We start from the raw sequence: 21,708 nt of genomic DNA, 5'->3' as shown, positions 1-21,708 counted from the left end.
TCCGGGATCACATTATTTGAGAGCAGCACGCACTTCCTGGCACCTAGATATGTAGAGAATTTACTTTAAAGCCAATGTAAAGAAGCAGAAGTGCACGTCACTGATAGACCCCACTGCCTCACCTCCGACCTATTGGATAAATAACAAGAAGACACTGTGCATGACACCTGGTATTATTCCAATACCACATCGAGTGCATGAAAGGCAACCGTATCGAATGTACCTCGAACTGAAGTGGTAGCAGGAGATTTGCAGACACCACTGAATATCGAAGCGTTGTAAAGAAAATCTGACAGGTGCAAAGTGATGTCATATGGAGAAGATACAATGACGCACTGAAACGATATAAGAAAACTTAAAGAACAAAGAGATATTTGAAGAAACAAGAGTAAACATACATACAACTGAGAAGAAACAATGTGCACAAAGAAGATAAGTAACCAGATGAGCAGTAAGGAATACATTGCTCACCGTAATCGTATTTCTAGTGCTTGTATCTGCCTCGATTCACATGCTCTGCACAGTCCGACATGTAGTGGAAGTCGCTAAATTGTATTTTATTCTTTTTGCAACTTTCAAAAACTGATGTCGACAGGGCGTGTTTAGTAATACTTATCCCTAGTGTGACGTGTACTATACCCAGGGTCCTTCACACGTCGAGGTCCCTCAGATTGTTTGTTTCTGAAATGTGGTTGCATGAAGTATATGGTGAGTACAGATGTTGTAAAGCAGAAACAGTGATAACCCAGAAAACCTCTATACGCCTTCTACTCCAGTAGTGGGCGCATGTGAATCTAAGCAGATACAAGCATCCGAAATACAATTACGGTGAGTAATATATACCTTCTTGAGCTTGTGGAAATGCTTAGATCACATGTTCTGAATAGATAAAATGGTATCTGGAGAAGGAGGTGGGAAGTTAGAAGGTACAGCAGCAAAGAGATGTTTTAGAACCGCTTGTCCCACCTGTGAATCTGCTTAAGAATGTCTGTCAAAGCAGTAATGCTGTGTGAACGTATGGATGGAACTCCATGTAGCATCCTTACAGATGGCGTCTAGAGGGACGTTTGCAATGTAAGCCAAGGTAGCTCCTGTACCTCTGGTAGAGTGTGGCCTTGGGGTAAAAGGTAGAACCTTTGTGCATAGGGAATAGCAGAGTTGTATGCATTTGAGTATCCATCTGGAGATGGCGCTTTTTGATATGTGATCGCCTTTGTTACCAGGCACTATGGAGACAAAGAGTTGGTCTGTCTGCCTTAGGGGTTTTGTTTTGTTCACATAGTACAAGACCGCTCTCCGTACATCTATTGTATGGAGGCTTCATTCTGCTGTGTTTGAAGTATTCCGAAAGAAGGTGGGGGAGTTCTATGGGCTGGTTTACATGGAACTTTGAAATGAACTTCAATGAAAACCTAGGATGTGTTCGGAGGACAACCTGTATGATGAAAAAGGGGTCTTGGACCGATAAAGCCTGAAGATCACTCATTTTATGGAGGTGATAGCTACCAGGAATGCAGTTTTATACGTAAGATGCTTTAGGCTGGCCGTGTGCATAGGCTCGAAGGATGGCCCCATGAGCTTGGAGAGCACAACATTGAGATCCCAACCCAGGTGAGTGTAGGAAATGGGGGGGTATAGCCTCTTTACCCCTTTCATGAATGCCTTGATGACAGGGACTTTCCACCAGGACACCTTGTTCTGTGAAGTGGTTTAAGCCGATAGGGCTACAAGATGTACCTTTAAGGAATTGAATACTAGGCTGGAGTCTATCAAGTTAAGCATGTAGTGTTAGCTGTAGAACATTCTAATGGACTTACAGAATTTTGACGTGTACCATATTACAAATCCTTTCCACTTATTAAAATAACAGTGCCTGGTGTTGGGTTTTTGGGCCTCTTTAAGGATATCATACACCTTTGTGGAAGGTTTAAGTGGCCAAACAATATGCCTTCAGGATCCAAGCTGCCAAGTTCATTGATTGTGGGCGTGGGTGGAGGGATGCCCCCTTGTGGTTTGTCAACATGTTGTACTGGCACAGGAGCTTGATTGGGTCGCACATCGCCAAGATAGGCAGATGTGGAAACCAAGGCTGTCTCGCCCACATAGGAGCAGCCAGGATCAGGGTTGCTTGTTCCTGGTGCATCCTGTGCACTATCCTGCTGAGGAGTGGTGTCGGGAGAAAAGCATAAGCAAATTTCCCTGACCAGTTCATCCACAGGGCGTTCCCCTTGGACCCTGGTTGGGGAAACCTGGACGTGAAGTCGAGCATTGTGCGTTTTGCTTTGTGGAGAACAAGTCTAGTGAGGGGTGACCTCATAGTGAGAATATTCTGTCTAGGATATCTCTGTCGAGTTGCCAGTTGTGTTCTTCTGGCAGTGGGTGTCTGCTTAGAGTGTCTGCCAGAGAATTTAGTTCCCCTGGAACGTGTTGAGATGTAGGAACATGTCCTGCTTGAGTGCCCACTTCCATATCTTTTGGAATAGCTTGGACAGACTTAGAGAGTTTGTGTCTCACTACTTGTTCAGATAGAACATGGCCGTGATGCTGTCTGTGAGGACCTGCACCATCTGACCCTGTAGATGTTGCTGAAAGGCCTGAAGAGCTTTGAGGACTGCCAAGAGCTCCAAGAATTGGATATGTCTCTGGGCAGTAGCACGTGTCCACTGGCCGTGGGCTGTGTGGTGGAGGAAGTAAGCCCCCAACCGGCGAGTGAGGCATCTGTAGTTAGGATCGCTTGAGCTGGTGGAGCGCAAAAAGTATTCGTTTTAACAGGTTGTCCTTGGACCACCAGCAAAGAGCCTGAACCAGGGTTAGTGAAACAACCACTAGATCGTCCCACTGTCTGTTTGCCTGAGACCACTGTTTCGTGAACCATTCCTGGCGCGCGTGAGGAACTGAATAAATGCAAGAGGCCATCATCCCTAGCAAGCGCATTGCTTTGCGTACTGTTATCTGGTGACCAACCTTTTATTGCTGTCCCTGCAACAGCATATGTTGTACTCTCTCGTTTGAGTGGAAAGCCAGCTCCTCTTTTGTGTTTAGGACAGCACCCAGAAATTGCTTTATTTGGCTGGGGACTAGACTTGATTTTTTATTGTTTGTAGAGAAACCCAGATTGAAGAGTAGGTTTATTGTCTTTTGCGTATTTAACTTGCAAATTTGAGGAGATTCCCCGGTGATTAGCCAGTCGTCCAGATAAGGGTATACCGAGATGGACTTTGTGTGCAGGTGTGCTGCTACTACTGCGAGCACTTTGGTGAACACTCTTAGTGCAGAGGGGATGCCGAATGGGAGCACCTTGAACTGTTAGTATACTCCCACCATTTTGAAACGCAGGCATTTTCTGTGTGTAGTGAGCATTGAAATATGGAAGTATTCTTCTTTCATGTCCAATGTCGCCATAAGGTCTCCCCCAGTTTCAGGAGTGGATCTCCTCCTGAAGCGTGATCCTGCGGAACCTTTGCGGTTTGAGATATTTGTTCGCGGGTTCAGATCTAGTACTGGTAGCGTGGTCAGGTCTTTTTTTGGCACAAGGAAGTATGTTGAATAAATACCATTGTTTACCTGGTTTGCTGGGACGATTTCTATTGCGTTCTCCTCGAGCAGTGCCTTTATTTCCTCCAGCAGTATGGCTGTTTCTTCTGCTGTTAATTTCTTTTGTCTTGGCGGGTGCTAAGGTGGTTTCTGAAGCAACTCAACGCAGTACCCACCTGCCATGGTGGACAACACCCACTTGTCCGATGTTATCCCCTCCCATGCATGGGTGAATTGAGTTATTCGGCCTCCTGCTGGAGTGGCATGGGGGACCTGAAACAGCGTGTCATTGTTCGGGAGTGGCTGAGCCTCTCCCAGGTGAGGTTCTACCTCTACCTCTTTTATTTCTCCTTTGAAAGCTGGACGAGGAACTTTGGCCTTGAGACTGGTTCCAGGATGAGGACTGTCCTAGTTGTAGGTCAATTGGTCGAATCTAAATGGTCGACAGGACAAATGGTCAACACCAAAAGGTCGACAGGTCAAATGATCGAATTTTTGTTGGTTTTTTTTCACATTTATTTTTTTTGGAGGGGTCCCCCCAACCCCCTTTTTTTGCTAAAACCCCCTTTTTTCCCTAAACGAAAACCTAAAAAATATATAAATAAAAACAAATTTGATCATTTGTCCTGTTGACCAAATTGTGTCACCATCTGTCTGTCGACCATTTGACTAGACACCGACTGTCCTCCCTGAGAGTAGCCCAAGGAACGTTATCCACTCTGGCCCTGAAATCTTTTAGAGTTTGGCGAACCCCGCTTGGAATAAGGTCTGTTCGTCAGATGTCCAAGGGACTTGAGAGTGTCATACTCGTCCTTGGCACTCTTTAGGGCATCCTCTACAGCCTTACCAAATAGCAAATTTGGCTCTAGGGGCATGTTCAGGAGGGTTGCTTGGGTCTCTAGCTTAAACCCTGACTAAGCCAGACATGCTGCTTAATGAGCATCCCCTTCGCTATGATGCGTCCTGCATTGTCATCTGCATCAAGGTTGTTCTTCAGGATGCTGCTTGAGATTTGTTTGCCTTCTGAAACAGACTTAAGCAGTTGGACCCTTAGTGGTTCTAGGACGGCTTGTAGTTGTTGTTCCAGCTCGTCCCATTTGTGGCAGCCGTAACTATCTAACACAGTTGTATTGTTAGCCATTCATGTCTGGTACGTTACAGAGGAAGCTACTTTTCTCCCAAATGTATACATCTTTTTACTCTTTACTCTCCTTGTCTGGTGGGGCTTCTGCCAATGCCGTGGGAGTGCCTGCCCTTTTTCTGGCGGTGGTAACTACCAGAGAATCTCGTCTGATCTTGCCCCTAATGTACAGTGGGTCCATGGGCGCCCGCCTGAACAGCTGTTCTATCTTTGGGTTGACTGCCCTTGTAAGATTAGGTGGTGTCAGGGATGGTTGAATAAGTCTCTGGACTGACTGCAGGAGAGGTATGAATTGTTTGGCTGCCTTCTTGTCCCCCAGGATGTCTTCCACAAAGTCCTTATCGACTTATGTCTCCTGAATATCATTGGTGAAATGGTGCACCACCTTCAGTAACAATTCGTTGTACTGGAGATGGTTGTCAACTGGCGAGTCTGCAACCGGCTGGTTTTGATGGTCTGGTGACTGTACTATGTGAATGTCATCATCATCATCATCGTAGTACTGGTCTTGGTCCTGGCTATAGTGGTCCCCCTGAGACCCTGCTTGGTCATCATAACATGAGTCCTGAGATGGGTCCTGGTACTGAGTGATGTCTTGGGATGCTGAGGCTGGAATGCCTAGAGCGGAGGTGCTCGGCTGTGGTTCAAGGCGAGACCTCTTGGAAGTGGGTGGCTCTGCTGATGCCCCTGGCTGTGAGGCATCTCTAAGTACTGTTAATTGCTCGGGGTGTTTGTCCATGAAGTCCACGAAACATTCTCCCTAAAATGTTATTAAATTGTTCTGGAGTAAAATGACATTTTAGTGGGAATGCCGAGATCACAGGGCCCTGGAAGGGGATGACATCTGAAGAAACTTGAGGCGGTACAACAACAGCGGGTAAGACCTTTATTACACAGAGCTCCCCGGAGCCCGCTACAGCTGCAGGGCTAATTCTTTTTTCAAACCAGCAACCGTCCGCTGCGGTCACGCGCCTCTCGTTTTCAATATCAACAGAGAGCACGCGTGACCGCCGCGAGACAGGCATGCAATTCTCTACACATCTTCCCCCTTAACAGAATAACAAACTGACCTATAATAATAATAATACCAAAGAGAAAACTTAACTAAGTAAGCAACACAGTAATATTAGAGAATTAGTCTGAAACAGAACAAATTGTTTGTTACACTATAGTGCACAGCTTAGAATGACAAGAGAAACACATAAGCATATCAAGTTTCATAATCTCTCATCCACACAGGCTTAGATCTAGCCCTATGTGACGAATCTTCGTTGGTTCTCGCACATGTATTATTATTCTTTTCGTCAGGCACCATTCCTTTCGTCTCCTCTTCCCCTTTATGATTATCCACCTTCACAGCCCTTCCACTCAACATCTCATCCAACTTACTCTCATCCCCATCACCCACTCTCGCCAACCTTCCTTTCGACCAAACTTCTCCTCCCTCCAAGATGACCACATTACCTTTCACAGCACATATCTTCTTCGGCCCCAGGAACCTAATTTCCACACATTTTTTCACTAGTCTGGGATTTTTGACGTATACCCTCTCCCCAACCTTCCATTCTTGTTCCTTTACTTTCATCCTGTCATCAAACAGTTCCTTGTTTCTCTCTTGACTCAATGTAATGAGTTTCATAATGTGGTCCCGATCCACATTAACCACCTTAGCCATTCCCAGCCAACCTGGGCAAAGTCTTGTACCAGGTTCCCTCCCCTTCATAGAAACAAATGGAGACACACCTGTCACAGAATGTGGCGTAGTGACATAATTCCATGTTAGCATTCTTAATACCTCCCTCCATGGTTGTCTCGATTTCATGGCCATTTGCAGGCCCCCTTTCATGTATCTGTTGACTCTTTCAACCAGTCCATTAGCTTTAGGATTATACAAGGCAGTCCTTGGGTGATTTATGCTGTATCCTGCAAGACATTTTTCCATTGCCCCAGAAACAGGTTGCACCCAATTATCAGACACAATTTCAACAGGCACTCCTTCCTTAAGAAAAACTCTTTCCAAGAAGCCAATCAACTCCTTAGCCGTGACCTCCTTCACCGCTTCCCACTCAAACCATTTGGAATGAAAGTCTACCACAACAAACACAAACTTCAAGCCTTCTCCCAGACCCGCTACAGGACCCATTATGTCCACCGCTAACTTGCTCCAAGGCTGGTCTGGTATCACATTAGGTATTAACGGAGCTTCTCTCACCACTCTGCATTTGTCACTTGTTTGGCAAGTCATGCAATCTTTGACATACCTTTCAGCGCTCCTATCTATTCCCAGCCACCAATAATTCTGTCTCAATTTCCTCTTCATGGCCGCTTCTCCAGGATGCCCCTGATGAGCCAGCTCAACCAACACTGACCTAAGGGAATGAGGAGGAACAATGCACCTTCCTCTCCTTAACCTATCATCACATAGATTCAACTCATCCCTTACCTCCCACCAAGTGTTGAATTTGCTATCCAAGACTTTTTTCCCGGCCACCCCCTCACTGTTCACCCCTTTACTAGCTTGAGATCCTCATCTGCACCCTCTTCTTGTGTCCATTTCTCCATACTAATTGCACTTTGTATTTCTGCCACTACTGACTCCTCCTCTCTCTCTCTATCTTCCATAGGTTTACCTTCGACTGGCAGTCTGGACAGACAGTCCGCCACAACATTTCTCTTCCCGGGCAAATAGCTCACATCGAAGTTAAAGTCCTGGAGTCCTAAACCCCACCTGCTTATTCTTGGAGAACCCATGGCCCATCTTCCACCCTCAAACATCTGAACCATGGGCTTGTGGTCCGACCTGACAATAAATCTCCTCCCCCACAAGAAGTATTTAAAATGACTCACCGCCCAGAACATGGCCAACGTTTCCCTTTCAATTACGAAATATCTGCACTCTGCCCCCCTCAGTGTCCTAGACGCGAATGCTATAACTCTCTCTGTATTGTCTCTGTCATACTCCACCAATGTCGCACCCAGGCCCAACATACTCGCATCTACCACCAAAACAATCTTGTCCTTGGGGTCAAATCTACCTATGGATGGTGCCTCACTCACTGCTTTCTTAATACACTCAGAAGCCACATCACATTCAGTGGACCATTCAAATTTCACCCCCTTCTTGAGTAACTTTCTAAGGGGAATTGATACTTTGGCAAAATCCTTTACAAACCTATGATAATATTCGGCCAAACCCAAAAATGCCTTCACTTACTCTTTATCTTTTGGCACAGGTGCACATTTCACTGCTTCCACCAAATTCTTCTTAGGCTTCACCCCTTGCTCATCAATCTCATGGCCAAGATACTCTACCCTGTGTACCGAAATCTTACACTTGCTCCTCTTCACCGTCAACCCTGCCTCACTCAATCTGCTTAACACCTGTCTCAACACCTCATCATGTTCCTCGGTAGAGGTAGCATATATCAGAACATCATCCTGGAACACTATAATATTCTTTACTCCATTCAGCACTGTCTCCATCACCCTTTGGAATACAGCTGCCGCCGAGGCAAGCTCAAATGGCATCCTACAGTACTTGAATGAGCCGAACACCGTAATAAATGCCGTCAAGTGTTGACAATCCTCCTTCAGCGGAATCTGATGGTATGCCTGGGAAAGGTCAATTACAGAAAACGCCTTGGCATTGTTCAGCACAGATAACTTGTCCCCGATTATCGGTAGAGGATGTCTATCCACTAAGATGTTCCTGTTCAGGTCTCGGAGATCTACACACAGCCTAATATCTCCATTAGACTTAGCGGCTACCACTACCGGCGACAGCCATTCCGAGCTTTCACTCTTCTCTATTTCTCCTCTTCGAAGTAATGACTCCACTTCTGCTTTGAGTTTCTCACTCAACCCATGAGGCACTGGCCTCACCTTGTATACCTTTGGACTGGCACCTGCTTTCAGCTTAATCTCATGTTCAAAACCCTTCAATAACCCTAATTCCTCACGAAACACCATGGGATAATCCTTCTCCCATCTGTCCTTCAGCTCAGCTACATCAATGGGTTTCTCAGTGTTCGCTTGTATCCTGATACCCAACTTCCACTGTTCACCCCATTGCAGGAGTGAAGAACCTTCTTGGGTAACATATATCTCTGACTCACAGCTTCTCCCCTTGTATTTAATGGAAGCCTGGAACATCCCTACAATTTCAATCCTCACATTCCCATATGCATAGGGTTCTATATTGTGCTTCTTCAATTGTCTCACGTCTCCTTGCATACAACTCAGAAATGTTGCCTTTGACATCAAAGTCCATGGTGAACAACTGTCCACCTTCATTGTTACCACTCTTCCATTGACCATGAATACATCTGTAGGTGCGCCACCCTTGTTTGAGACTTTTGATACTTCCAGCACATGCTTCGTCTGGCAGCTCATTCCCATTCCCAGATCTTCTTCTTGCTCAGGTACTCTTCCACCTGCTTCAATGCTCTGCACTGTCCCTGATTCACGGCAAACTCTCGTGAAATGACCTTTCTTCTTGCATTTCAAACACAAGATATTTCTGGCTGGACAAATCATACTTGTGGAAATATGACGGTTACTCCCACATTTGTAGCACTTGATTTCCTTGTTGGGGACTCCCTTCCAAAATCCCTTCACCGCAGCCACTTCTCCTTCCGACTTGTCTCCCTTCATAGTGGTCATATATTTATGGGTCTGTCCCATGCTTCTCGCCATGTCTATGGCCAACTCCAGTGATGCATCTTTTGACAATAGCCTCTCTTGTATTTTTATATTATTTGTGCATCGGACCAATTGGTCCCTTATGAGGGAATCAGTGAGCAGTCCAAATTAGCACGTATGGCTAAGGGACCTCAACGCCGCAATAAAGTTTTCCACTGGCTCCTGTGGGTCTTGTCGCCTTTGGAAGAACTTGTGTCTTTCAAATGTTATGTTTTTCTTGGCTTCAAAATGGACTTCCAACTTCCTTTCCGCCATAGAGTACTGATCCACCTCCCCCTGGCCCTGCTGTGGAGGATCAGGTAATCCATCATAAACGCTTCTGCCTTCAGTTCCCAAATTGTGAAGCAAGATCGCCTCTTTTCTCGCCGCTGCGAATTTATCCCCTCCAATTGCAATCAGGTAAGTGTCAAATAACTTCTTCCACATGTCCCACCTTATAGGTGGAGCACCAGGTTCTGACAGAAACGGTGGCGGGGGCGACATACTAGCTGCAGCCATCTTTATATGAATTCTGGTGTTCTAGTCCCACCAATTATCACAAAATGCAACAAAGCACTGTCCTATGTCCCTTTTTGTATTCTATTTCAGTGCTTGGCAGCCTTTCAGTGTATAAATGCACCGAAGTAACGTTTCTCCTGGTGCCAGTTCACCGTCTATCTGCTTGTTCCACAACAGTGTCCTGTGTGAGGCACTCCCTTGCAGTGGCCTTAATGTCTTCTGGGAGGCACTCTCTCACTACAATGGCCTATGGTTGGCCCTGTCCTCTCTTTCAGATGTGCCTCCCCCTCTGGTTGTGCCCAGCCCCCCCTCTCCCTGCTCCTCACCTTGTTATCCAATGAGAGCCGGATGAGAGCCAGGATGGGCGGCACCAACCAGGAAGAGCTTCCTTTCTCTTTGCAGCCGCTGTGAGCAGAGGCGGGGAGACCATCCCCCTGCAGCGCCACGCTCCTTGGGCGCCGCGGAGACAGTCCCTCTGCAACCCCCACACCTCTCCACACGTCGCTGTGCAGCCCGCTCTGCTGGTCGCAGGGCCCAACCTCCGTGCCGCGGACGACATGTTCTCCATAGCAGCTCTGGAAGAGACGTCGCCAGGCTCCGCGGCGAGCTCCGTGTGTGTAATCCTCGTCACCACTGAAGAAACTTGAGGCGGTACAACAACAGCGGGTAAGATCTTTATTACACGGAGCTCCCCGGAGCCCGCAACAGCTGCAGAGCTAATTCTTTTTTCAAACCAGCAACCGTCCGCTGCGGTCACGTGGCTCTCATTCTCAATATCAACAGAGAGCATGCGCGACCGCCGCGAGACAGGCATGCAATTCTCTACAACATCTTTAGTAGGGGTGGGCTTTGTGGAATGCCATCTTTATGGTGCATATCCCCTGAGAGGGTGTCTAAGGGAGTAGAAAACTCTGTCTGGGTGACCTTGGGGGTTAAGGGTGTCAAAATGTAATGTTTTTTCAGCTACCTTGTTTTAGTAGAGAAGAACTAATGTGTTTTTTAATTAACACTTGTATTTTCGGTGCTGTTTTAGGAGATGCAGAGCTGTCTTTGAACGCCTGTTTTTCAGCACGCAAAAGGAGGGCCTTTTTATATGCGGTGTCCGAACCGGCCTTTGCTTTCGGTTTTCAGGAACTGTCACTAGGCGAAAGCGTACACAATGGCCCAGAGAACAATGAGGAACCTGAGGCTTTATCCCCGGTCACGGCATGGGCCTTGATGCTCGACAGTGTTGTCAAGAGTCAGGCGTCGGGTATGTTCTTGCGTGTCTTCTACATTACTGGACCGCCGGCCTGCTTCTCAGAGTCGGGGGCTTGCACTTGGGGTCCTGATGGATCCCAATCACCCTCGTTATCACTCATGACTCTGTAACTGCCCTTGCTGGAGTCTTCTGTCATGTCTATGGAAGCCTTCCGTGGCCCTACGTTACGTCCGCTGATCCTTTAGGGTTTTTGCCTAGAAAAGCTGACAGGATATACAGTGCTTTTCGGCGTGATCCCTCGGGAGGCAGTGGATGCACACTCTGTGCATGTCTTTCTACGGGAATTTTTGGTGGCATGAGGGACAACATTTAAATGGGGTTTTGTCCGTTATGTTTTAACAGGGAAGTTGGGTGAACATAGAAAAAAGGGGAGAATGGGATAAACATTCTGTAAAAGGAATCAGTATAGAGAACTTCCCCCCCTCGTCCTACTGTAATTGGCAGAAGCCTATAGAGGTCCGTATGGCTGCGTCGGGGCCTCGATCGATCAGTCGTTGACGCTGTGGACGTTCGTCAGGAGCCGTTGAGTAGAGGAGCAGTCGTGAGGCAAGGTGAAAAATAAAGGAAAGGAAGACATTCTACCAGTATAACTTTAGTAAATCAAAAACATCAGCCTAGAAGAGAACTCTGCATTTGGGACCGACTTTGATGGCGGAAAAAGCTATCTTAGGGACCACGACGCGCGAAGTGCCATGGGTACAGTACACGTCACACTAGGGATAGTATTACTAATCACACTCTGTAGACATCCGTTTTTGAGTTTCAAAAACAAATCTTGTAATACTATGTGACTTCCACTAGATGTCAGACTATGCAGAGCATATGATCTAAGCAGATCCACAAACTCCAGAAATGTACGTACGCAGAAACGCAAGGTAGATGAGTCACATAGACACTTGCTTCAGTAGAAAATATAACATGGGCATAGCGGCCATGTTGGAAAGATGGACGCCGCCTCTCAATGATAGCAAGCGAAGAGCTTGAAGGAAAGATCAGGGCTGCAGAGTTCACAGAAGCTGGAAATACAAATTCCTGCATGATATGATATGCTATGATATTATAGGTTATTTATAATGAACTTAATACCCGGAGGTTTCTAAGCGCGGACCCGGGGTTCAAACCTGTGTTGCTCCGTGTCGTCTTGCTTCCAAGGCGAGCATGTTGCCCTTTGAGCTATCCCCTCGAGACCAAAGAATAGTTGTTGGCAAGAGATCAAATATGCCACAGCGAGAAACTACTGCAGGGTAGAAGGGGAGTCAACGAGGATAAAGAATGTACGCAGGACACATTTCTTTTAGATTAAGTAAATGAGTGAACATTTGTGAATGCCAAGTATTGATGAAGAAAGATGCAGAAAATCATATGTGAGATGAAGCAACCAAGTCTCCAGAGGCTGAAGAGAGTAATGACACTTGACATCATTGAATTAAATAAGCACTAAATAGAAGGTGAAATGGGCAAAATTGTGGTCTCTTGACACATGGTGCAAGACCAGAAAATAGGGCATATTCAGAAGCCCTGGGCAAAGATAATGATGTACCTTAGCTCCCCTTAAAGTTCCAGAGAAGAGAACATCCAGCAAGGTCAAGTACAAAGGAGAAGCCTTGGGTGAAGGCTTGGCTGGTGAGAGATGGTAGACTACTTGGGCAAGTGGGCAGTAGTCTCACATTGTTCTCTGCACCTGGGGTTCCATTTACTTACGGGCTGCTAACGAGCCGAGTGTCCAAGGTTGGGAGAGAATGCCAACCAATCAAAGGGCCTATGTGATGGTGGACCATACACTGTTGCAGAAGCCAATCCTCTGCTGTTATGCTGCTATAATCTGTATTAAACGTAGTCAATATGGTAGTTCAAGGCGTGCCTTTCAGACAAGGGGCAGCCAATAATGTTTCTAACACTTACAGAACCCATAAGTAGATATGTCCCCTAACATATCCCTCCGTCCGTTAGGTTTTATCATTTGCCACGTAGGATGATGTCATAGCTGATGCACATCCAGGTATAAAGCCTTTGTGTACCGGAAGTGTAAATGAGAGTGTGTGGACTACAACTTGTTGTTTGCCAGGTTTCCCTACTTTATTGAACTGATAATAAAGTAGTATTTTGCCATATTCTTTGAGTCCGTCCAGTTATTTGGGTGCAAGATTATTTGTTATGGTAATCCCATTCTGTGCATAGAAATGCCCAAAAAGTGCTACTGCACGCCAATAGTATAGAGAACATCCCAGTCTATAGAATAGCCCCACCATCCGTTAATACGAGACACCCGTCCAGAGGTGCATCCTAGCATCTCATCTGCGACTCCTCTCTCCAATTCACAATCTCTTTTTATGAAATAGTGGACATGAGGACGACCTGTCAGGGTTCTGGATTCATCCCTCTGGAACCCTCTTGCAGTCGACTTTCGTAACATCAGACACCGCCTGACTTTCCGAAGGAAAACTAGTTACCTGGTCATTCAAGAAACTGGCAACTTAGCCCATTACTGCTTAATACAAACACACGTGTGCCATCTGGCTCACTGTCTGCCGACATCATTAGGATTACTGTAGCAAGTGTAAAAATGGCTTATAGTTTAAAAACTTCCTTAAAAAAAACATCACCTAATTATGATCACTGATTGCATGGGATATTTACAGCATGGAGTACACAAGAAAAGCTGCCTGGGTGGTAGTACTTTCTAAAGCATTACATGTTTCTACTGTTACACATAAGAAAACAATGAGGACCTGAGCGTGGAATGCTGGGTGTGTCAGAGATCAGTGGAGTGTTCGCATGTGTGAGTGTTCCAGGAACGCCAAATGAACCAAGATGAGGCTGGAGTGTAGATACATGAGGATTATTGAATGGAAGTAACTAGTACTTCTGATTGAGGACTGCTTCTTCAGGTGCAGGTAGGAAAGAACCAGAAGACAGGCCTTCTCTGTGTACGCCCCCAGACTCTGGAACCTCTTCCCTGTCAACACCAGACGTGCACCCTCGCTTCCAAATTTCAGGGAGTAAGTCATGTCCCTCTTATGAAAGGAATGGCTCCTCCTTAATACCACACCCCTTGCTCTCCCCATCCATCCTGACACTGGGCGATCTGCTCCCCCCTGTTTCCTCCCACGGTTGCTTGTAGATCACTTGCTGCTAAATTCTCTAGCCTCCCCCTCTGCCGTTATTAGCTCCCCGATCCCTCGTATTGATCTTGCAATATACCTCCCCCACCGTGGCCTTCCCCCTTTGACTTGTACAGTGCTCCTTGCTTCCCAAAACTAGGTCCATGCTCAATAGCCCAATTAAAATAACAGAGTCAATTCTTTACGTCTTCCAGATGCCTTCTCCTCGTTATTCTGATATACCTATTCTCTTTACTTATGATAGCCTTATCATCCCTTGCTACCAGACATTTGCCATTCAGGAGAACTGTAAGTAACAGCTGCGACTCTATGGAGGACTGGGATCGACCCCGCCAGGGATCCGCTCGGTGACTTGCGGGTTGCACACAGATATCTGCAGCAACCGCTTGAGTCCCCACCGGTGTCTTGGGTTTGCACGAATTACCTGAATGGAACTCAATGGTTCTCAGCATCTCGGAAACATAATCCACGTTGACGCTGAAGTGGTCCATGGTTTCGTAGCCGGGCTCCGGACGGTCGATGGGCGGCTCTTTGGATGTGTCCGTGATCCTATAAACATGAAGCAGGGATTAGTGCCCAGCCTATTGAGTTGTGAGATGCTATAAAACAAAAAGCCATGTTAGTATGTTAGAACTGGGAGTGCAGAGGCCTTGGAAATTGAAAAGGATGGTTCATACATAAAGCCACTTGCCATTTGAAAAATGGTTACTAGCACCCGGTTGTTGCCCGGGGTACTGATAGCATTAATGGGCAGCGGGAAAGACTTACCAAGGTGATAATAGCCCTGCACCCTTGGTTGAGGTCCACATGACCATCAAGTCCATCTCTCCAGCTAGCGGGCCATTGCCAGCCTGGTAAACGCTAGCTCCAAACCGCCCATTGACGCTTTTTGAGTGCCACTTGAAAGTATTTACACTGATCTGACATGAAGAAGGGAAATGTTACTGCTGGAGTTATCCTCCAACCAGTGTCTTCACATTGACTGAACATAAACCAGCGTCTTCCCCTTGACTGCACATACGCTATGTGAGAGAGAAGATTACCACGGCGCAGAGGGAGAGATTAATGTTATTCAAACTTCTCCGGGGCAAGGGAATCAGCAAGGGGTACCATGTGCATGTTGCATCACTCAACCATAGTCCTGAAATCAGGCCTGGTCGACCAAGAAGTCACGAGCCTGAGCTACCAATAGGCAGAGGCCGAAGTGGGCGGGAACGGTCGGGAGCGGTGCGCCTATACTTTTTATTTTTCAGTTTCATCGTTCCTATACTTTTATTTTAAAACAAAACCGTTCCGGAGCGGTTTAGTTTTAAAATAAAAGTGTAGGAAGAAGTTGAAGCTTGCACTTCACTGCACTGCACTGAACATTCCCTTAAATAATAGGTGTGTTTGTTTGGGGGTTTGGACTGTGTGTGGGAGGGGCGCAGCGATGGGGTTTGTTTGGAGTGGGGCAGACCGGCAGGGAACATAGCTCCACTACTTCTTTTCGTACACTTCGACCACTGCCAATAGGACAAACCCATGCATGGGGCTGGTGGCGTGCATATTATTAAGAGGGTGTTAGAAGACATTAGAAGAAGAATCACAAATTAGGGGCATCATCAAGGTGGCTTGGTGAGGTCAGTCGATGGGATACCGGGCTGAGGATTGCGGCAGTGCAGATGGGGCAATAGCAAGATCCGGGAAACAGTCTTGATGCTTGCGCGGGGTAGTAGCAAACTGGGGTGAACCTTTAAGAATTCTGCGGTAAACAGGGGAAGTGGGGCTCCCTGAGCTCAGATTGAAATCCCCAACAACAAAAAAAATCACATCTTAGAAATTCAAATGTTTAGTAGAAATAAAATCAATTAAATGCTCAGAAAACTGAGTGTCCCTTCCCAAAGTGTGAGTACCTGCTGCCTGCAGCAGATAAGGCTTTTGTGGTACGTAAACCGAGCATTACACAGAGGGGAGAGGAAGTGACAGCCATTAATTACACAGCAACTACTTGCAGGAGGGATATCAGAGTCCATGGCTAGTAATTCCTAAAGCAGAGCTCTGTAAACTGCAGCGCGAGATGTGTGGGACTACAACTCCCATGAGTTGTAGCCCAACCAGTGAACATTGTTGCTATGGCTGATGAGAGCGATAGTCTACAACATATTGAGAGACAAAAGGTTGAAGACCCCAGACCTACATTGTTGCACGGAGTGAAACTCCAACCCACAGCCAGGGTCAGGTATATAGGAAGCCTGGAAGTAGAGAAGAAACCTCGGCACAGAAAGGATGGCAATGGGCGACTTCTAGGCTCCCAACGGCACCCTAACAGGAACTGTGTCAAGATGTACCGCCTTTTCTGAAATGCCCATGTGGGAGTCGCACTGGGTTCCAAGCTTAAATCAGGCCGTTGCACTTGTTTTGCAGTGTCACGGCCGTGGCACCAATCGGGCGCAGCAAAACAGTCTGGCCACCGTCACCAAGGACAAGGTGGAGCGACAGTAATTTTATTCATTTGTTTACATTTACAAAGCGCACAAGGCAGCCCTTAGGCATCGTAGCACTGTTACAAGAAATATTACTTAGTTACAAAACATGAAAAGGCAGTGGAGGAGACAGGAAGAAAAAGACATGTGATATCCTGTAAGAGGTTCATGGTTACAGTGAACCAGTGCAGGCGAATCAATAAATAACATTAAGGCGTATGAGGGACAACAGACAGTAGAACAAGAGAGGTACATTGGGGAGGGGGATGGGTTGGCTGGCAAATTTCACTAAGTAACATGGGGGGGTGCTAGTTAAAGAGCGTGGTCATGAGGGCTTTCCGGAAGGCTGCGTGGAAGGTCTGGTTTCTGAGAGTGCTTGGGAGGGCGTTCCATTGTTTAGGAGCGATGAAAGGGAAGCTGGCACCCCAGCTTTGACCCTTTTGATAGTGGGGATGTACAGCTGGTTGGCGTAGGTCACTCTTTTAGGTATGGAAGAGTGAACTCTGACAATTTATTCAGAGAGATACGCAGGGGCTGTGAGCGCGAGGCATTTCTGCGTAATGGCAAGCATCTTGAATATCATACGCTCTTTGACGGGGAGCCAGTGGGCTTCGCGTCTGGCCTTGGAGGTGTGTTCTCTTTTGGGGATGTTTAATGCCGCCCTAAGCGCATTATTTTGGATAACTTGGAGTCTATGCAGGTTTTTGGAGGATGAGCCGGCAAAGAGAACGTTGCAGTAATCGAGTTTCACGCCAATGGTGGCTCTGGCTATCGAGAGGCAGTTTTGTTTCGACAGGAAAGGCTTGACTGAATTGATGAGTTTGGTTGTGAAGAATGCTGAAGAGGCAATGTCGCTGACCTGGCATGACCTGGAGAGTGTGGAGTCGAGGTAAACCGCCAAAGCCTTGACTGATGACGAGACAGTGATTACTGTGTTGTCTATAGTAAAGGAGGTGTATTTAAAGTCAAGTTTGTTGAGGGTTTCCCTCGAGTCAGCTATGAGGATTTCTGTTTTATCCCCATTGAGGCAGAGACCGTTGGCAGCCATCCAAGTTTGGATGGTGGAATAGACTTGCTGCAATGTCTTGGCATCTTGTTCATAAGATCCAAAGAGGGGAAGAAGGACTTGCGTGTCGTCAGCATAGTTTGTGTATGCTATGCTGCGCACGTCAAGTTTGTCGAAAAGAGGTTTTGTTTAAATATATATTGTAGGGTGGGAGATGTGTATGAGCCTTGGGGGACACCGCAATGGATGGTTGTGGGTGTGGCACAGGCCTCGTCTGAGAAGACTTTCATAGCTCTTCCCTCAAGGAAAGAGGTGATCCAGTTGGTGGCATGAGGGGTGAAGTGTGCTGATTTGGTGAGATGTCTGCAGAGAATATTGTGGTCCACATTCTGTGAGGTGTGTATAATACTTTACATGCTGAAAGGTACACTCAGCACGGAATGTTCAGTATAATAGCAGTACTTAGTACTTTGAACCTGAGCTTCCTACTATATACATGACAGGAGAATGCAATTTGTGGCTGAGTCACCAATCATCCAAAACTAAACATGGAGCCAGAGGCAGTGGCACTCACTTCAATGTAAAAGAGACACTTACTGGCCAAAAGAGGTGCCATATCACTAGGGTAACCAGATTTTGAAAATAAAATACTGGGCCAGGCAACTGACATAGAAGTAGGAGTACTGTTTCAGTGGTGATAAACACAAAAGAAGGAATAACATCCAAAAAGGGCACTAATGAAACGGTAGTCCTACTTCTATTTTGGTGGCGTGTCGCAAGCCATGTTGGAGGCACAAAACACTGAATGGAGGACAGCGGACATGGAGGAAGGTGGAAGGTCTCCAACATGACCACCGACAGGCCACTGACATAGCAGTAAGACTACAGTTTCATTAGTGTCCTCTTTGTATTGTATTCCTTCTTTTGTGTTTCTCACGACTGAAAATGTAGTCCTGCTTCCATGTCAGTTGCTAGTATGTGCGGGGTGGTGGGAGGAGCGGTAGCTGACCAGATGTCATGATTTTTCAATTGGTCTGGCAAAAAACTCGGATGGTTTCCACCCGATCCCCAAATCCCAGAAGAGGGTTTTTAAACTTAAAAAAAGTCTCGGGGCCAAGGGACGAGGGGCAAATACCCGGACAGTCCCAGCAAAACCGGGGCATCTGGTCACCCTACATATCACAAATAAGTCATGTGCATGCAAGTGTATTACCCATGCAGAATTATATGTTAAAGCCTTAGAACCATATTTAATGTCCATAACTGAACTGTTCATAACCTCCTGTCCTCCATCGTCATCACAGCTCTTACCACAGGAGGTTTCCCTGCCTCGGACACAGGCCATCCCTGGAACGGGGGCGGGGGGAGTAAAAAGGCAACTGTCCCCTTCTCTAGCAACCTGCCCCTATACAGATGTGTACACTCTCCAGCTGCGGCTGCCGGCTGCACTCCCCAAATGAGACTGCACGCATTGTCAGCGCTGCGGGAGATGGCTGGCTTTTGAGCCAGGCGCATGAGCTGCACTGTTGCTAATGCAGTGACCTTGAGCAATATCCGGGATCCACCTGCAATGCTGAACTCTTTAAAGTTGGGTGACTGCCCAAAGCAGAAAGCTGCATGGTAGCACAGCAGGTTAGGCGACTGTTGCTGAGGTATTCCTTCTGTCAAATGTGCTCCAAAATACACCAATTTTACCTGGGAAGGGGTCGAGCTCGGCTGTTTGCTCATTTCGCCACATTGTTAAAATTAAAATTAGTCTCCCAACATCCCGAGCACAGCTCTTCAATTTCTGGAATTTGACCACGCCCACTTATCTACCGCCTGTAAATTCCTCGCCTGGGACAGGTCGATGAGCACTGCATAATGGGGGGGAAGAGGAGCGAGACGTGAGGACTGTGACGAGTCGTGAGGACTAGGAGTAATGAAGACTATTATCATGTCTAGTTGACAAGACAAGAGAGTTCGGGTTAGCTCAAGCATGTGTCGTGTGAGCAGCAAGGCCATCCATGCAGCTGGGAAGGGCCGCCATCCTTACTTCTTATTCAGCTCCTTGGCATGCTGCAATGAGAAGAGAAAGAAAGGCATGCAATGAATACCACACGTTCACAGCTTTGCTCACCTCCCCGTCCAGTGAAAAGCACCTGACACTGGGGTTAACATAATACAAGGCACTCCCAACATTTCTAGATCGCAGCTTGAGACCTTCTGTGGGAAGGTATGTGGCTTTGCAGTGTTATGACATTGAAACACACCTTTAATTTGGGCATTAAACAATGCACAGAGCACATGTTACAAGCAGCCTGTGCTGGCACCCTCAGGCCTGTTACCTCCCTCTTGAAGAATCCAGTAAGGTTCTCATGACCTTGCCTTTTAACTCCGATTTCCCTGGCATTAGCACCCTACTGTCAAAGAGCGATTTATAGTTTATCAGCAAACATTTACTGTTTCAGATCCCTGCTGGCTGGCTAGCTGGCCCGTGTTATTCTGCAGCAATTAACCACCTTGCTGCATTTATTTTGCTTCATTTATAATGTAAGCACCCATGAGTGCCTCAGACTGTTTTCCCACTTGTAAGGCAAGAGAGGGGCCTCAAACATGTTGAATGTGCCTCGACCAGGCCTAGTACATCTCCAGCCGGCCATGCTAGGTAGAGAAACTTGCAAGCCACATCTCAGCAGACTATTTCCTGAGATATTACATCCTGCCAAAGTATCTGCTCAAATACCAACTACCTATGTAGCAATCACCCCCGATTAGGGGGGGCGTATGGGGCCACTAATGCCCGCCAAACTGAGCGGGATTCGTCCGGGGTGCGAACAGTTTTCTTTCTTTCTTTCTTTCTTTCTTTCTTTCTTTCTTTCTTTCTTTCTTTCTTTTTACAGGAGATGAGCTCTGCGCGTATTGCATGAGCCCAATCTCCCGTAAAAATAAAAAAAACAAGATGGTCGCCGTCATAGAAAAAAGAAAAGTGATCGAGTCCCTTTTCTATTTCTATTTCTATTTTGGAGGGCACAATGGGAAGGAGTGGCTGTTCTTGGAGCACTAGCAGGTAAGTGGGGTGGAGGTGGGGGCTTGTGGGTGGCGTGTGGAGCAGGCGGAGGCTTGGAAGGTAAGGGAGTAGCAGGGAGGGGCCAAAAAAATGGCAGCACCTAGGTAAGAGCCTCAGGTGGCAGGGAAAATGTGGGCAGTACATTGTGTGATCTCGCTTCTGACTTTTCAGGCATACATTTCTACAGGGAGCTGCCATATAAGTCTTAAAGGTACTGCACCAACACAAAACACTTTTACGGAGGAAATGCAAGTTCGTCTTTTTATGACTGTCTTTTTTGTCCATCCCCTCTCTTTCCTTTAACAAGCCCCCCACTCACACCTCCCTCCTTGGCCTTACAGTAACCCCGCTTTTAACTATTACCCTCCCATTTAGGGTGTGTGGGGAACACTGGCAAAAATTTGATTGCAAAATTGTTTCCATAATGTCAGAGTTTTGCTCCAAAAATACAAAACCGAGCCGATAAAATCAATGCTATTACCCAGCAAGCCCTCTGGAGCTGCTGATCATCTCATTGCTACAGAACTAGAATGCGCCCCTCTTTCCTGTACTGTTATATTCATGGATTTCTAAAGGGTAGAAGCTTCCCATGAGGTGCTTCACCAGAGCGACACATGCCCTGCTTTGGAGTGCCACACTGTGGGCTACTCCCCCCTTTCACCACTGTGAGTCTGGGTGTGAGCGGGTTCCTGGAAACGGATTACTACAGCTACCAGAAGCCCTTGCAGCAGAATCATTAATTGATAACACCTGCACTGGCTGTGAGCTGCAAGCAAAGACTAACCTCCCTGACGATGTGAAGAGCACAGAAACCGGTAGGAGATCAGCGGCTGAGTAGGTTAACGGTGCAGGGAACCAGAGTGCGCCCCTCTTTCCTGGACTGTTAATATTCATGGATTTGTTAAAGGTGGAATCTTCAGAATCCTATAGGGTG

At 46.8% G+C, this 21,708-nt stretch overlaps 1 protein-coding gene across 2 annotated transcripts in view; it reads right to left on the bottom strand.

The window, feature by feature from the left end:
* The window catches only part of TRIM54 (tripartite motif containing 54), a 374,309-nt gene that overhangs the window by 87,243 nt on the left and 265,358 nt on the right, over positions 1–21,708 (bottom strand). For both annotated transcript variants that reach the window (XM_069605492.1, XM_069605494.1), the window contains exons 6-7: positions 19,761–19,783; positions 14,682–14,806 (exon numbers count right to left, since the gene is read on the bottom strand). In XM_069605492.1, the coding sequence (XP_069461593.1) occupies positions 14,682–14,806; positions 19,761–19,783 (148 nt within the window). The remainder of the gene's footprint in view (positions 1–14,681; positions 14,807–19,760; positions 19,784–21,708) is intronic.

This window comes from Ambystoma mexicanum, chromosome 4p, assembly GCF_040938575.1.
Source record: "Ambystoma mexicanum isolate Mex_15411 chromosome 4p, UKY_AmexF1_1, whole genome shotgun sequence".
Classification (NCBI taxonomy): domain Eukaryota; kingdom Metazoa; phylum Chordata; class Amphibia; order Caudata; family Ambystomatidae; genus Ambystoma; species Ambystoma mexicanum.
The sequence above is the reverse complement of the archived record's forward strand: the minus strand, read 5'-3'. Positions and strand labels throughout refer to the sequence as shown.